Source organism: Crocodylus siamensis, chromosome 13 (genome assembly GCF_052110815.1).
Source record: "Crocodylus siamensis isolate JL-2025a chromosome 13, ASM5211081v1, whole genome shotgun sequence".
In the NCBI taxonomy this organism is placed as follows: domain Eukaryota; kingdom Metazoa; phylum Chordata; order Crocodylia; family Crocodylidae; genus Crocodylus; species Crocodylus siamensis.
In genome coordinates, this window is record NC_143407.1 from 35,050,042 (window position 1) to 35,068,341 (window position 18,300).

At 44.7% G+C, this 18,300-nt stretch overlaps 1 protein-coding gene across 3 annotated transcripts in view; it reads right to left on the reverse strand.

Moving 5' to 3' along the window:
• Nucleotides 1-18,300, reverse strand: part of VMP1 (vacuole membrane protein 1) — a 76,397-nt gene that overhangs the window by 15,001 nt on the left and 43,096 nt on the right. For all 3 annotated transcript variants that reach the window (XM_090025475.1, XM_090025476.1, XM_090025477.1), the window contains 3 exons: nucleotides 8,228-8,308; nucleotides 4,161-4,277; nucleotides 1,772-1,833 (listed from right to left, as the gene is read on the reverse strand). In XM_090025475.1, coding sequence (XP_089881601.1) covers nucleotides 1,772-1,833; nucleotides 4,161-4,277; nucleotides 8,228-8,308 — 260 coding nt within the window. The remainder of the gene's footprint in view (nucleotides 1-1,771; nucleotides 1,834-4,160; nucleotides 4,278-8,227; nucleotides 8,309-18,300) is intronic.

Sequence of the window (18,300 nt, forward strand, 5' to 3'; positions counted from 1 at the left end):
TTTTTTTGAAACAGCATTACCAACAAAACCTTCATTTTGGAGTTTGTTACAATCCAGACTCCTAATCAGCAGCTCAGGAAGTAATAAAATCAAATCTGTTCCATCAGTGAAATGCCCAAGAATGTTGCTTCCGACACTCCTACTTCTCCGTGTAACGTTACTACCTCGAGTTTACATATTTCTCCAGCAATTATTTCCAGACATTCCTCTCCTGAAGACTATTCCTGAGACCATTTTATTTTTAAAATACCAAGAATGCAGGACAGCCAAAAAGCCCTGGCTACCAAAGTATCAATCATTCTCCAAACAGTAAGCGAAGGACCTTGACAAAAGTTTGCTGGTTTTTTTAGAACTAAATTGTAAAGGGTTTTTTGCTTCGTTTTTGGTTTTTCAAGTGTATAAGCCAGGGGTGGGTAAAATGCGGACAGTGGGCCACATCCAGCTGGCCAAGGGAGTCTATCCGGCCTGCAGCGCATCCCCCCGCCGTGGGTGCAGGACGGATGGGCCCGAACAGAATCAATTGCCACCCTCTCCTGGCACCAGGTCAGCGCATGCACCCCCTTGGACCGCAGCAGCTCACTGAAACTCCAGGCCATATCACTGCCCACACCCTGTGTGGGCATCGGACATCCCTAACAAATACCCAGGGAAACGTCTGCTCAAACATTTTAGGGAATCGTTATATAAAATGAACCAAACAAACCCCTGCCGGTGCCAAGGTGGTCCAAACCGTATACAGAGAAAAGACGGGTGTTTGCTTCTGAGCGCACAGATGTTCCCTCCGAATAACAAATACAATTTTGTGAGGCAATCCTGGGTGATTTGTAGTGAGTCACGTATATGGAGACAAATTGCTTCAGCAAAGGAAAATATTCATCCAGCTTTATAAACTGCTTAGAGAAGCACTGTTAGGCCCATATTTGCTGGCTAGCCTGTCAGTAATGCTCAGATTGCCTACAGCTTTTGAAATTAAACAGCATTTGATGACTGAACGGATAAACATGACTGAGGGGGGCGGGCAGGGGAAATTCAGCCCTTGATTAAGTAGAGCTTTCTATTTGCATTCAGACCCACTGTGGCAGTATGTACATACCCTGTGAGTGTAAAAGATCTTTTCTCACTACTTGTTTATACCTGTGCTCTTGGTCTCTTTTCCAGCCTTATTTTTCCCATCAAAGTCTTAGTTTAAACAAATCTGAATCACTTCCTAAAATCTTACCAGTCTGGAAAAAGACCGACATTTTCTCAAAATAGGAACAGTTTATTCCTGACAACTGCGTGACTTTCTCCAATGAAAAAAGATGTGCTGGGTAGATTGGACTATAACCCAGTGCCAAGATTTTCATCCCAATGCTCTATAAGAAGTTTCAGATGTTCAGTGTATGGGATGACTAGGAGGGTTCTCCATACTTGATGTGCATCTGAGCACTGCATGCCTCTACGGAGTGACAGCGACCTTGTTTTCTGGTAGGAGGCCATCAGATGGCATTGTGGAAAGAGTCCATTTCACCCACCAGCTACCGCTGTACAGCTGGAACATGCACATCACGAAACCTTGGCTGTGTGCAGTAGCCATCTGACCTCCTATGCTCCTTGAGGTAGTTGAAGCCTTTGAGGTAAGAAATGAAAGCTCAAACAAGATCTCAGTTGGCTTTGCCGGCCAAAGCTGGCATTTGAAAGGAAAGCACAACTTTTCACACATTAGATGAGACTCCTCCAGTATTTTTCCACTTAATCAGTGAAGGTATTAGTCAGTTATAGAATTACTCACCCGATTAGGGAGACCATCTGCTCCACTATATGTTTGCTGAAAGTTATAATAACGAAAAGTTTCTGTAGGAAGGAAAACATCAGTTAGAGAAATGTTTATTCAAAAGGGAAGCCAGGACAATGGAGCACAACAGCTTATGTTCCTCTCCAATTAAATGGCTTCTCCTGCAGTCACAGATCATTTTCCCTTCACTTTTCTTTCAGTGTCATTGCGTTTCGATCTCCGCGTCAGCGCAAGGGGAGAACAAAAGTGCTGGCTGCATTTAAAATGGTATTCCCTTTCCTCACAGATTTCGTTTCAGGCTATATTTTTCCAGCCTGGGTAGCTGACCCAAAACCAGAATTCCCAGAAGCTCAAGGTCACTTTACTCCCGCAACACTGTTTTAATGCAGAAATAAGCATGGCTGGGCCGAAAGAAAACGTCTGTCCCTGGTACGCATCTGGGCATAGATGTAAATGTCAAGATTTCGCAGTGAAAGACAGTTGGCTCCTGGACTCCGAGCCTTAACCCTAGGAGCGTTTCAAAGGCAAACATCTAATGCTTCTGTGGGAAACCCCACGCCTCAATCCCTAACATCCCACTTGCAACAAATACTCCAGGGGAAACTGGCAGCATCACCATTTTCAGCTTGGATAGCTCGCTCAATTGGTTGCAGCAGGTAAGAGACCGATGCAATATTTACAGTCTCCATTAAATCAGGGCACATGTGAGCTGATGAGGCCTGAACAAAGTGGACTGGGAGTAAAACCATGCCAAGTGATTCTGTGGGGCAGATTAACAGGCCAATTAAATGCAACCGTAAAACAGCTACTGAAACAGGGCCACTGGCTTCCTGTCTGGCAGAGGTTTTCACTATAAAGCTTTTCCATGATCACATTTCCTAAACTGCAAATTTCAGCAGGATCATGACAAAGCCCAGCTTATTTCACAACAGCCTGCCTGAAAGAAGACAATGCAGAGTGGCGTTCCAATAGCTGGACACGTGTGCAATATAAAAATGATTTATCAAGTGCAACAAGGGTGGGTGGACTATTGGTTGCCTACGCTGCATCCAGATATAAAGTACTATAAATTACACTGCAAAACAGTGCAGACTAGCAGACATTTCCCCAGGTAATCAGGGCAAAAAAGTCCCAATAGTTATTTCACAAAAACTTGGGGTTTGTTTGTTTTTTGCTTTCTTTCACCTTTTGCATTTTGTGTAGTTAAGATTTATTTGTGACAGCACAGAAAAGACAAAAAAAAAAAGTCCTGAGCAATGCAAGTCTTCTTGCAATAAATGCAACTTCATGATTTGAGACTCATGAATCACCCTCCATCCTAAAAGAGAGGGGAGAAGAGAGACTCCAGAAATAGCCTGCTGTTTGGGGTGGGAGGAATGGCCTTTTAACAGAGTTTCTGTGGAGGAGACATCTCTGACTGGGGAGTAGGGGGAGAAGCTGCTTACTTCAAGGCAGACTTGCACTAAAGGCATGTGCTCAGGGCACTAGCAGTGGGATTTGCTGTTCTACCTCCATCCTACTGCACAGGTCTAGCACTTGCTTTGTGGAACAGCAAAATGTCACTTTGGGCTTGTCCAACTGCAGCATGACTGCTAGGCTAGCCATTACATGAGAGAGGGCATGCTGCTCTATGTCCCATTGGACAAGATGGTGGAAAGCTCTTTCAGTTACCTGAAAAGTTCCAGCAAGATTTTCAAAGGTGACTAAAGATTGCAAATGCCCAATTCAGCGCACTTCGAAAGAGCCTGGCTTTCCATGAACATGAGGCACCCCTCTCCGAGAGCCATGTCTCTGTACAACACCACAAAGGCAAGCACCCCTCCCAAACTAAGTCACTGGCCATAATTTTCAAGCATGATTGAAACTTCCACAAAACCCCTCCCCAGGGTTGGCGTTGGCAGCAAGCAGGTGAGAATGGGTGAAGCCAGCCAGATTAGGAGATGCGAGGACTCGTATTGTTTTTGAAGAAGCAACTGAAGTGAAAGGGGACAACTGAAAAGACCTCCCAGCTGGTAAAGGCTAGCTCCAGGGCTCTCTGCAAATGAGTGTGTGTGGTACCAAAAAGGCAAGTTCATTATGAGCGCGAAGCCTTTTCAGTCTGGTAAAAACCCTAGGTAAATAGCTTGGCTAACCACCAATTTCCTGAGTGGTGTAGGCGGTGAGCTCATTAGCCATAAATTATTTTGACACCCAAGTTTTCAGCACAATAAGCCTCAGAGCCTTTATTTTAAATCCATTGTGCCAAATTAATTTCTGTCACAGCAAGTCAGGCAAGGGGTCTTTGCGGCACTCTGAGAAGTGCTGTAGAGTTAACAGTGTAGTACTTATGGGGGGGGAAAAACCCAACTCCTCCAAGTACTTTGTAGGAGGTGTAAGATACACTCACCTGGATGTGCATTTTAATTATTGCTTTCCCAATCAGGGTTGCACCAAAGAAGGTCCAAAAGGGAACAAGGAAGTGGCCACATGTTATCCCGGCCAGGTCAAAGAGCGGGTTTGGAATCTGCGAGTGCAAGAGACAAGTTCAAGAACCTGAACCGCACGCTCAAAACGCTCCGATCAATGCCACCACCCTGGACCCCTCTTCCCTGCCCCTTTCTTACTGGGCATGAGCCAAAAATCCTCCTGAGTCTCAGTACCTACAAAACCATTAATATTACATTACAGCACATAACTTAATTCTGGGGGATTCAGCTAGACAATGTCCCAGACGATTCTATCCTGATATTCTCGTTATCCCCGGATTATAAAGCAGCTCACAGATATTTTCCATGGGAAATGTGCAGAAACCACAATAAAGACATTTGAAGTGATCTATCAACATTTCTCCCTGACAAGCACATTGCTTATGCAAGCTACTGCCCAAAGTGTTCTCCAGTGATTTCTTCTGAAGACAGTTATCTAAACACCAGGCTTTTCCGGCATGCATCCTCTGTTTAAAAGCAAAGATTACAGGGTTGTCCGTCCGTGTCCCCCCCCACCTGAAACATACGCATTTAATTTCAAGTTAAGGAGTTACTTATTGTTAAATCCTTTGTTTGGATTTCAAAGCCACTGCAAAACTCTTCTAGAAGCAGGCTCGTAGTAACCAGCAGAGCCCCAGTGCCAACACCTGGCACTTCACATGCCCTGCCAATGTCCCACAGCTTGGGCTTTCTCTGTTTTGTTAAGTGAACAAATAAAGAGAGGCCAATTAGATATTTAAAGAGCCATAAACAAAGTGACAGCTTCGCCATAAGGGATTTGGTCCAGACTTCAGGTCCAACTTTCCGTGGTTCACACTGACAGGCTGTTCTGGGGCCGGGAGGCTGCCTTTCTATGCGCAACCAGCATGGGCCTAGGAAAACGGGAGGCAAGTAGCGGTACCTGCTCCTGTCCCACTTCGCCTTCCGCAGCACTTCACCCACACTGGCAGCTCCCTTGCACAGAGAAGGCTAATGAACAGCTTTGCCAGGCCTAGAGAGCTGCTGATTAGGAGTCAATTGGAGCCATCCTGCTTGTAAAGGTGCTTTTCGTTTCTTTTCTTTTTAGCAAGGTTAGCGAATATGTTGGAAGTGTCCCGATAGGGCAGCTTGTCTTTGAACTGCACAAAGGGCAACCCAGGATTCGTTTCAACCTGGTAACACGTTCGCATCTACCTTGGCCTAGAGTAAAGAAACATGGCAACCAACATGTTTAGGCAAGAGCTAAGACTATTTTCAGCTGCCTCTGCTGCCAGATCTCCTGGGGGCAGGCACACAGCTGCCACCACCAAGCCAGCAGAACACGTGCACACCTGCAAGCTTCTGGTACCTACACTCCGCAGCTGGGCTGCCCAAGCATGAAAAACGCCCTGGGAAAGCCCCAGCTGTGGAAGGGGCCATGGTAAGTAGCAGACGACGCAGGAGCGTCTGCACAGCCCTTCTGCTGGCAGCAGAAGCCCAGCCCAGGCTACAGCAGGATGAGGCATGTCCACACACACACAAGTCACCCCTTTTTCCCCAGTGAAGGCTACCAGGGCTTGCTCAGCTGTGAGTATGGGTCTAATCTCCAGCACCTACTTATGGTGAAGAGGCTGCAGCTTCTCCTGGGTGCAGAAATTACCTGAGGGTTGTAATGGTGGCTGCCATCAGCCAACACTGTATTTAGTCAGGCCTTGGCCGTGCTCACAAGTTCTACGTTCAACCTGAGCATATCCCTCCGCTGGTCTGTCTGTACTGCAATGGCTTCTCTATGCCTTAGCCACCGATCCCCAAGGCTTCTTTATAGGGCACACAACCGGTCACTGGCATGGCATCTTCCCCAACAAAAACACCCCATGCCCACGCTGCTTTTTTTCTCTCAACGTGGTTTGAGGTGATGACAACTTGAATGACTTATCTGAACAGAGAGAAGAAAGAAGGGGGAGGGAGAACAGGGCAAAACGTGGAGCCCTTGGCACCAGGGAGAATTGGGAAAGATGGGCCCACATTCACAGCTGGGTATGCCCTGGGAAGTCCACATAGCCTTCAGGAGCGGAGAACGGGTGCCTTGCATATGCTGACATCCCTTCCCCAGCTCTGCAACACCAGAATCTGCCAGCACCGCAATGCTGGCTGGGCTGAGGAAAAAAAAGTCACACCCTAGAGCCAACATGGGTCTGCTGCAACCCCCCTGGCTGGCCAAGGGCCTGGCTCTCTGTAAGCCAGAGCAGTGGACTCTGAAATGGAGAGGGGAGAAGATGAAAACCCACTGGAGCCTTTGACTGGGCAGGAAGAAAAGCACAGAGCCCAGGGTGTGTAGAGACCTACAGAAGGAACAAAGCATGTGATCCTCTAACTGCCCAGCGCCTCTTCCCAGGGCTCTGCCTGTGACCAGCTCGTACGGCATCTTCTGCTTTGCTGCTCTCTTTGCAACGTTTTCATTTTTAAAATGCAAAGTTAAACCTCACTAAACAAGTGCCAAGAGGAAGAGAACATCCTCCCTGACCCCTGTAGCGCTCTACATTTCACTAACTCATCTGGCCCAGTAGGTCAGCCCTACTACTGTATTTTTAAAGCATTCACACAAATCGAGGCAGATCGGTTGAGCTACTCAGTGATGGCTCATGAGATGGTGGCTGCTGAACAGTGAGTCAGACCTGGTGGTGGGGCACTCTGAAGGCTTAGTGGGTTGAGAGATTTAAGCAACTTAATTCAGCTCAGGAGCAGGGGCCTTCACTCTTCGCACCAGGCAGTTCGAAAGAGTAGCATGCCCAGAAGGATGTTCAAGCTGCTGCTACCTGACGACCAGTCTTTTCCTCATCCAAAAGCGGCACAGTAGCCTCTCACGTGGCTGCCTGTATGAAAAGCCTCTTGGTTTAAGCGACAGAAGACTACTGGAAGGCACCTGACTCAGGGATCCTCTCCCACTTGTTGGTCCGTCTGTTCCCTCAGGCTTCTAGCAATGTGGTGAGCTCAAGAGATGCCCTGTCTATGAATCAGGGGGGAGAATTATTGTGGGTAAATACTTGTTGGGTTTTGAACAGGTAAGTGTCATGTATTTGGGGGATTTTCCATTTCTGTTTTTTTGGGCTATTTTAAAATGCAAGCGTGCCAAGACCTAGGCACAGACAGACATCTAAAAAAAATGAAAATACGATTCTATTCGGATCATCAGTCTGTAAAACAGTAGTGCCTGAGCTAGCCATAACGAGCCAGGAACACAGCTTTATGACTAATCCCAACCCAGGAGTCACAACTGTGTCATGGGCTGTGGAGCCAGGGCAGAAGCAGCAGGTCTGCTAACTACCCACTTGTGCAGGCCAGCGGGCAACAGGCACGTGCCTGCATTAGCTGAGAGGTTTCCAAGCTAACGCAGGGCGTTTGCCTGTTCTCAGACAGAAGCACATCAACATTTAACTTGTTTCTGAGGGCTCCTTAGTTTAACCTGCCAGAAGGTTTTCCCAGGATAACAGACACTGAATCACAAAGGCCTTTCTGCCTTCAGTGGCTGGCTCTGTATGCATCAGCTTGAGCTCGTTGCAACAGAAGACACATAACTAGTCACCTGCTTCCCGGATGGAAAAGAGTCAGACTGGAACTCAAGGGGAAGTCTGGAGTTTAACTTACTATGATTTTTTCCCTTGGTAGAACATGTTCCCTTTGTTGCGATCTCAGGTTTGTTAGGCCATGGTGGGAACAGAGACGGCAAGGAAAACCAACAATAAGCATTTTGGAGAAAGGACAACCTTTCTTGTGTTTGTCCGGCCCCAAATACAACGGGCTTATCTGGGACTGGGCATCCCGAGGGCGACTACAGCAGCACCAGCAGCCCTCCGCTTCTCCCGCTGTCAAGGAGAACAGCTTTTATTCGATCGTGCTCATGGTCTCTCCATTTCCAAGACACTGGAGGAGGTTTAATGTTACTTTGCTGCAGGCAAGTCATACATTCACCACATACTCTTGTGTTTTGGTGACTTTCAACCCCCTCCTTTTGTGACCAAAACCAACTTACCGAAGCACAGGCCAGAATGCCAAAGAACCCAACTTTCTGCACCAGGTTCTGAACAGCCAGTTTAGCTCGGGAGGCAAAGTCCTGCAAAGAAGGAAGAAGAGTTGCTGAGAAGGATGGAAGCTAAGCATAAGCATCCCTAAACAACACGCGGCGCATCGCTGCACCGCTCAGACCTGAGCTCTGCGCTTTGCATGTTACGAGTGAGTGATTACAGAGTGGTTAAACCAAGAGGGCAAATTAGAGCAGAGAGCCAGACTTTTAATGTTTTTAGCCAAGCTGAACATCTGAAGAGTCACAGGCACCACCTTTTAGCTATTCCAGTAAACTGAGCTCAGCCAAGCTTTGTAGCCTGGCTAATGCTCACGCTATTAGATACATCCCTCCCAGTACATTCCCCTTCCAGATTCTTGCATTGCTGAAGCCACAGCAGCACTAAATCCTCGTATGGGCAGAAGAAGGTAATTCTGTCCTGGCCATAGGCAGTGCCTTTGAGATACCAAAGGAATTTTGGGAAGGGGAGTTTAAGCACATCCCTCACCTTGGTCTCTACCTGTGTGGCCAGGTTTCAAGCCAAGGTCTCCCAAATTATGTTCTATGGACTTGAGCGGCGGCAGGATTTCACCCCCGATATGTAAAAAGTCAGGAAGGCTCCGATCCGTTCAACGTTAAGTCTATATTCCCAGCACTGGAGCCACAAGGAACACAGCCCCCCCCCCCTAGATTTCCATAAACACAGTAATATACTGAAAATCGTTAAGATCTATTCAATTACACTGGGAAACAACTCTGGTTTCTCCAATTCCAGAATCTAACTGCCTGAACACTAAGAGGACTGTTAAAACAGTATTCAGTCACTTAAAAACCTATTTGGTGACAACCACTTTGACTTACTGATTTTTGAAGAAACAAAATACAATATACCGAACTTTAAGATCTCTGCTCGCAGCTTATTTTAAAGGCAATTGCTATAACACGGCATTTCCAAAACAGAGACTCAACTCCATTTGAACATAAGAAACAGAATGGAAACCTAGTGGAATATACAATTTTGTTGCTCAAAAAGTATTAAAATAGGTCCGTTTGTGTGGATCTGCATTTGGTGATCTGCAGTGAGGCTTCATACAGTTAATACTATAAAAACATAGTAATACTTTGGTATCAGAGAGCTGAAAATGTCTGCATTTACAAACTGATGTTGCCATTTTATGCTGTTTTAAGTCAGGTGAAGAAGAGAGTCAGAGATACAAGCTACTTTCATAGGGAACTATCCCGCAGCTAGGACCAACAGATCTGATGATAAACTTCTCAATCTTTTTGACTAGATAGTCTAGTGCAATTCAACCTAAAAGCGTAATCTCACTCCTGGTATGACAGAACCCTCAGGAAGCAAATGCAAACGAGAAGCAATTACTTCAAATTAACAGTATTAAAGCAAATAAGATTCATACTTTCATACATTTTTAAAGGAAAAATAAGCATTTAATTAACTTAACAAATGTGACTGTTCTACTTAATAGTCACCTCCATTACAAAACCATTTAGCTACAATATTGCATTCCTCCTACCCATTACAGTAAAATAGAACTTGTTCCTTTTTAACAGCATTTTAGCAAAAATATATAGAAGATGCTTAGTAATTATGTTGAAACGGTAGTTTTAAGTGTAAAAATACCTGCCTGCTTATAAAAGGCTTATGATTCCAAGAAAAGTGTTATTCTGACAGGACACAATTAGGTCACACCATAGAAACCTCTCATGAAAGCTGTACTTTAATTGCACCAACCCACTTAATGTGATATTATGCTCCGAGAAAAAGAAAGGGGGGGGGGGGGGGAAAATCACCTCCACTCAGAAATCCTATTCTTGTAGAAAAAGCAAATGCTATCATTTTCTACTTCAAGCTACCATTTTTTTATTACTTCAAAATCAGAAGTGCTTCAAGGAAAAATGAAGTGCTTTATATAGGAGGAGAGAGAGAAGCCAAGCAAGATTTGGACCTCTTACAATAGACCTTTTTTGCTCACGGACTGTAAAAAAGGTGCAACACAAAGCTCTGCGCCGGTGCTTCCTGGGGACATCTCCCATGGGCACACCGACACGGATGCTTCTAATAAAAATTTTGGAATCTAATTTCTATGCACCTTATGGCCAAATGGAATAGGATAATACGAGTCTAAAACCTTTTAAACTTTTTCAAAAACGAGACTGAGAAAGATCCTTATTACTCCGATCAACCAACATGTTTCTGAGATGCTCCACAGCACCAGTGTGTGTCTGACACAAGGTTTAAAAGCTATTGCCCTTTAGCAGTGTTTTCCAATGTTTTAAATTGTTCAGGGGCTGTTTTGCCATACTTTCTGGATAAAGCCTGCAGAAAATTAAATGCGGAAAGAATGTAGCGTTTTAAGCCACAAATTTAAAAACAAAAACCAAAACACACAGGTATCTACTTGGTTTTTTTTTTTTTAAACCAATAGCAAATTTTGGCCATAAATAATAAACTGAACAAGTATTTTAAACCTCCAATTGTTATTTTAATGGTTCAAATAAAAGGACACTTGCTCAGTCTTTGAGGCTGTTGCTTATACTAAAATTTCTGCAAAACTATTTCTGAATTAGAAAACAAATTGAACAGTTCAGTGTAGTGTGAATCAGAAAAATGACACGCAAAGGGGCTCATCTGATCAGTACGTGCTCAGTTTCCATTGAGGTGAACACGAGTAGGTCTGAGGCAGAAAAAAGTGAGACCCTCTAGACTTTCAGTGCAATCATGAAGACATGAAAATCATTAAAATGCTACACCAATTAAGGAAATGACAGATGTCCCAATGGGCAAAGGTCAGTCAAAGTGAGAATACGGTGTAAATAAAGAAAAGAGCACAGGCTGGCAAGTTTATTTGCGATTTTAAAAAACCTAATTCATTATCATTAAAAAGGCAAAGTTTTGTTTTGTTTTTTTAAAACTTTTTAAAAAAAAAGTGAACTGAAAAAGAAGCTGTGGCCCATATCAGAATTTCATAAGATGCCTCTCCATATTTTATAACAATACTGGATATGACCAGGACACTTTCATTTCCTATTCTGCCAACTATTTCACAATGCTCATGGAGTTAAAGTAACACTTGCAATTTAATAAACCTATGAAAAAACTTTTACACAGTGACAGAAAACCTAGATTTAATACATCTTTAAAAGGATTTATAAGACATTCACTGTGGGCTACTTCTACAATCTCTAGTAGAGTAAGTGGATTTTATTTTATTTTTTACTCCTATATAAAATTTATAAGTTAGATTTGGAAACAAGCCTGTTAGCAAAACAAGACTTATGAAGCAATATCTTAAGCAAAATTAATTATACTGGTAGTGCTAACCATAAAACTTCTATATAAATGTCTTAGGGCATGTCACATTTTGCTTTAATTTTGTTCTTGTAAAGAAAAGATGCGAGCAGGCTAGAGCAATTGCCTCCAATTTTAGAAGTTAGCAGACAGACGATATTCTTCTTCCACACAGGGACAATATACAGATTTCTTTCCAGAAGAAAAAGAAATTACAAGAGTTATGGAAAATGGTGAAATGTTCACTTCATCCCACCTATTGGATCCACTCCACTTTCTGCTTTTTCCTTTAGTCACTCTCAGCTTTTAACTTGATGGATTTTGATTCATAATTTGTTACCCAATCTTTTTCAAGCGTTTTTAAGTTTAAACAAAACTCTGAAACACATTCCAGAATAAGCCTCTACAATTATTGAATTTTCAGTTCTCTTTTTCTTTCTGCCTATTTTTACAGTATAGCATTATTTTAAATGGGAAAAAAAAAAATAACAGAAAAAAAAAAAACCACCTGATTTTATCTGTGCCTTCTCCATGCATTGAATCCAAGCTAAAATAATCCCAACTAAAGTTTACTGCATAGCAACAGATTGTGATCACTGGAAAGTGCAGCATCCAAGATTATTTTAAATGAAAGAAAGGCAGAAGACCCTTCTAACTTGATTGACAAACGTCATTTGTCAATTCTTTAAACACATCTGCAATAATAAAAAACCCCTTAACAGTTTCATTTCTCCGAGAGTACAATCTCAGTTTCACAACTTTTACCTATTTCACAATACAAGTTCATCTGGAACAACTTCTTTGCTAATATTTGTCAGTGCTGAATTCAACAAATCAAAATAAGTTATTTCTTTCTGACAGTTTTTAAAAATAAAGACAAAAAATTCAGCTACTTACAGGCAAAACATATTTCCCCAAAATTTAAGAATCTAGAATCAACCCGACTCGAGTCTCGGCTCTTGTGATTCATTCTCCCTAACATTACACATTTTTTGCTCACTATAACCCTATCAAAGAAGATTTGGTTTTTTTGGTTTGGGAATAGATTTCCTGTGACTACTCTAACCCATTCAAGGGAAGGTTAAATGATTAAATATTACTTCACTGGGTTAATCATCAGATTGTAAGAACTAGAAAGGAAAAAACAGGGCAGAGCTGCACTGCAGATTCACAAGTTTCATCTAGCACTTTTCAAACGTTTGCTTCATCATATCTGCCTTTGGTGAAAGGTCGGTATCAAAAAATTGCACTCTAGGAAGCAGATATTTTATCCCGACATGTTGCGGGGGGGGTGGGGGGGTGGAATCTGTAAGGGTATTTTCTAAAGAAATCAAAATGTTTGGCTCCTCAGCAAGATTTACCAAGAAGTTCCTCTTCATGGTAAGCCACAGGGCCATGGTGTGTGCCTAACTTAACAGAAAGAGGCAAGGATTTTTGTGGATCATATCTTTTATTGGATGGCTTTTGTGGATCATATCTTTTATTGGACTAACTGCATAGGTGGGAGGGTCCTAGGTAAGTGTTCAGGTACCACTCTACCATTTACAGCCCCCCCCAAACAAACAGCCCCCCAAAAAACAACCACTGGTCAAATTTTTAGGGAGGCAAATCTATGCCTCACCTGTAAAGCCTCAAGACGTTACCTATAGCTCATCTTATTGCCTTTTTTTTGGTTCGCCTTTAAACAACTTGTGGTGTATTTTCTCTCCCCCTTCTCCAAGGACAAAAAATTCCAGTGGCCTTTAAAAAAAAAAAAAAAGTTCTCTTCCAGGTATTGAAAACACCATTTTTTTCAACAGCAGAAATCCCCCCCAGACGCTGATTCAGGATCTGAGTGCAAAGCAAACCCAATTCAGGAAGCCTGTTGTTTCTACAAACGGAGCCTGATCACTCTGGTGTACAGATCCACAGTAGATAACTCAGCACACATGCATATAACATCTGTGCCGAGCAAAACCAGAACCAAGACAGTCATGTTAGCACAGTGCCGTGCCTGGACTAATTAGCTTTGCTGCCTTGGGACAAGCAGGCTTTGTTAGGTGAGGTAGCATGCTCACAACTAGCTTGGGGCATCTCTGCATGGCACTAACTCATGCTGTGTGGACACATCCAAGCTGACAGTTATAGACTTTCGAGCACACTTCTCAAACTGGATCACAGAATCACAGAAGATGAGGCCTGGAAGGGACGTCAGGAGGTCACACCTAGTCCAATCCCCTGCCCAAAGTGGGCCCAGCCCCAACTATATCAGCCCAGCCGAGGCTCTGTCTAGCCGGGTCTTCAAAAACCTCTGAGGATGGAGAGTCCAGCACCTCTCTGGGTACCCAGTTCCAGTGTTTTACTATCTTCCGAGTGAGAAAGTTCTTCCTAATATCTAACCTCAACTTCCCTTGCTGCAACTTGAGCCCGTTGCTCCTTGCTCTGCCACCACTGAGAAGTGTCTTGCAGCTACAGTCCTTTTTCATAGCCAGGCTTCAGTGGGACTGTTCACATGACCTAGGCACTCAAAGGATCGCAAGACAGGGCCTACCACAATTGCGTAACATGACAAAGAACTGCATTTTCCTATGAGCCGAGAGCTGCAAGGAGCAGCAAAGGAGAAGTGTGTTCAAAAGAGCATGCACGTGAAGAGAGAAGGTGACAACATCTCCCCACGGCACGATCGTGCGCCGGGCAAGTGTAATTGTTGGCAGTCAGCTGTGGAAAGCCCTTCTACAAGACCGTTCAAAGTGGGAAGGTGGAGCATAGTTTCATAGTTTCATAGTAGCTAGAGTCGGAAGGGACCTAGGTAGATCATCTAGTCCGACCCCCTGCCTTAGCAGGAAAGAGCACCGGGGTCAGATGACCCCGGCAAGGTGCTCATCTAACTTCCTTTTAAAAATCCCCAGGCTCGGAGCCTGCACCACTTCCCCTGGAAGCTGGTTCCAGGCCCTAGCCACCCTGACTGTGAAGTAGCGCCTCCTAATATCTAATCTAAACTTACCCTCCGCCAGTTTGTGACCGTTATTCCTGGTCACTCCTGGCAGCGCACGGGGGAACAGGGACTCCCCCAATACCTGCTGATCCCCCCTGACCAGTTTGTAGCAGGCCACAAGGTCCCCCCTTAGCCTTCTCTTGTGGAGGCTAAACAGGTTCAGGTCCCGTAGCCTATCCTCATAAGGCCTGCCCTGCTGACCCCTGATCATACGAGTGGCCCTCCTCTGAACTCTTTCCATATTGTCCACGTCCCTCTTGAAGTGTGGCGCCCAGAACTGGACGCAGTACTCCAGCTGCGGCCTGACCAGTGCCGCATAGAGGGGGAGGATCACCTCCCTGGACCTGCTCGAGATGCATCTGTGGATGCATGATAGGGTACGATTGGCCTTCTTGACTGCCTCCCCACACTGCCGGCCCATGTTCATCGTGGAGTCAATGACGACTCCAAGATCCTTTTCCGTCTCCGTGCTGGCAAGAGGAGAGTTCCCCAACCTGTAAGTGTGGTGCCGGTTCTTCCTCCCCATGTGCAACACCTTGCACTTATCAGTGTTAAACCCCATCCTATTCTCATCCGCCCACCGTTGCAACCTGTCAAGGTCAGCTTGTAGGCGCAGAAGTCGGCTTGGGAGCCATGGACCACGTACTCCATGGACTCAGAAAAGGGAGGATGCTTTTTAAGAGTAAATCAGTGATGCTTCTGTTTTGACCCTGCAAAGATACCCGTGCTTGCATCTACCCGCCTAGCTCAGCAGACCAAAGTATTTCTGCTGCTCCCATCAATGCAGTACATGAGAAAACATGCAGGGAGAAACTATTGACTGGGAAATGTCTTTGGCTCATGAAGGCTGAACTTTGTTACACTAGGCAAATGCAAAAAATTAGAGGAATTGATATTTTAAGTTTGTTTTTTTTTTTTTTTGTAGGTCCATAGATTTTTAAGGACAAAGGACTGTTACAATCATCATATGCTGCATAATACGGCCTACCAGATTTCATCCAGTCATTCCTGAATCAAGCATATACTTTTTAGTTAGGCTGGGTCGCCTCTTTTAGAAAGATGCTTGGTGCTGATTTTGAAGAGTCAAGAGCTGGTGAATCGATCGCATCTCTAGGTATATGCTGTGCCAATGGCCAGGCAAAAATTTCACACCTTGTTTCTTGTCTGAATTGGTTTAGCTTCTTCTAACCATTTTCTATTAAATCTTTGTCTGGTAAGAGGGCCTTCAGCCATCAGAGAGCTTCTCCCTGTACTCATCCTCAGACTGAATAATCACTAACAATGTTCTCTTGGATAAACGAAGATGACTGAACTTCAGCAGTTTTGTTGTAAAGCGGGACTGCTGCACTCAAATCAGGCTCTGCTAAACTTTTCCCTCCACCATAATTATGCCTGGGGCTTTACAGGCAAACGTACCGGTCCCTGCCAATCTAACAGACATAGTGCAGGATGGGGGGGACTCGAAAGATGGGGCAAGAGCGCCAGGGACAACGAATGCAGGGCAATGAGCAGCCAGTTGGGCATATATCACATCTTCCTTAAAACCTGGACAGTGCCGAGAATAAAGGACTGGGTTGGAAGTCAGCAGTACAAAGCTTAAACAGCCACGCAGCAGGACACTGGTTGCCTAGCAGAGATGGGTCTTTAAAGGACAAACAAAAGTTTATTGGAAACCTTATACTCTACTTAGTGCAAGCCTCACTATATTCTAACAAAAGCCGGGACCATAAACGGATGTCTGAAGGCTGATAAACAGGAGTAAATTGGGGTCTGAGGTCAATGAGTGTGAAGGACACCCGGTCCCTTACAAGACCTATGGCATTCTGGTCTTTTTAAAGACACATCTGTAGTCATGACTTCTTCATGCCAACAGCCTCTCTCGACAAGACGGCAAAACTCACAGCAGTGGAAGTTGTAGGCAGGACAGCACAGCTCTTCAAACTTTCGTACCGTTAGAAATTGTGCTTACGATGCTCACTCCTTACCAGAAATGTTCAAGCGAGTTATAAATTTTGGAACACACAAATAATCCAAAAAGGACGGCATTGTTCCCGCAGCTGAAAACCAACACATGAAACCAGTATTACAAGATTATTAAAACGATAAATTCCTGAAGTTTTAAATGCTGCCTACAAAAAGACAGTGCTCCTTTTTCCTTTAAAAATCTGAGGTATGTTAAAAATGAGCTGCATAATATTTTATTTCTTCTGACTTTGTGTTATAACACAATGGAATCAAACACAACTTATGGAAGAAAGAGCATTTGTGGTTAGGGCAGTGAAGTCTAACGTTACGGGGGACCGGGAGGGATTACTAACTCATTGGAATAAGATGTTCCAAACTGCAGGGGAGCAGCGTTAAGGAATTCCAACAGCTACCTACCAGTCGAGAGATGACAGCACACGCATGCCAACAAGGCAGCAGCCACATACTCCGAGCGGCACATCAGAACCGAGAGCCACCATGCTGAAGCTGAAACGGGTTCCTTTTGCATCTGCAAATTAATGTGAACTCCCCAAAAGGCCAGTGCTGCACGTGAACAACAAAGATCAGCATTCAAAGAATGTGCACAAACACACCAGGTATGAGAGACAGCTGAGAGTGGATTTTTTGTTTTTGTACTGAGAATTTAGAAGAGAAAAAAACCCAGCTTGTATGTGCCTGATAATAGTTCGAAGGTAGGCAAGGGTCTTGCCGTCTTTATTGGACTATTTGCCTGTATACTGACTATAGCGCGTTAATTATATAATGTAAGATCTGCACCAGTCTTTTCCATTTTGTGGAGGCAGTTATCAAGGAGATTGAAGAGACCCCCCCACCCCTAAAAAGAAACCCTCTCTTACACATTACCAAACTGTCACATTTGGCAATTCACACGTGTCCAGTGCAAGTGTCTTAAAAGGGCCATGGAGAGACGAATGCCTCAACAGTGAGCACAAGAAAGCTCAGGCCAAGTTGTAGCAAGCGGTTCAGTGAGTTAATTAACTCATTCAAAGACGTTAAATGAGCTAAACAGATTTCAAGTACCAAAGAGCTGCTCACAAAGGTAGAACTCTGCTCAACCCAGTGCACGTTACCACAGTAAAAGCCCAATTTGACACCTGGTGGACAGTACCAGAGTAACAGCTATCCTGATGACTCTGGAGAGCGCAGAGTTTGTGCTGGTGTGTCTTGCGGCAGCAGGCACAGGTGCCCGATGAAAACAGCTGGTGGGTTTCAAGGCCAAGGGCACCAACCTGAGCCACAGAATGGTGGCGATGTTTAAAGAGACCTGAGACGGCAGCACCATCTCAGAACTACCTGCCAGCAAGCTTCTGGATGAGGAAGCAATTCTTGCAGTGGGAGGGACCTAAGAAAGGATGAAACTTCCTCCGTTGACAACCGCCTCGCAAAAGAGGCAGCGGCAGCTGATTATTTCTCATTCTGCTGAAGTCGTCATTCCAGGATGCACGTGGGCCCTACGTACAGCACCGCATGAGCACGGCTACATGGCTGCTGGCCTGGGAGATATTTGCACAGCACGTGGGCTGTGTCACTGCCCGGTACGGTGGTTCTGCAGGGCTGGGATGCTCTAATCAACCACACAGGTAAGTCCCTGAATAAGGCGGCCAAACCGTAATGAAGCGAAGGTCTTCCTCGTCATGGCCCCAACTACTGGAGTTCAGCCCGCATCCGAGCAAGGGTCAGACCCCATACCAACAGAGTTGTGAAAAAACACGACCCCCCCATTGAAGTCAGTAGGATGTACAGTGATGAGTG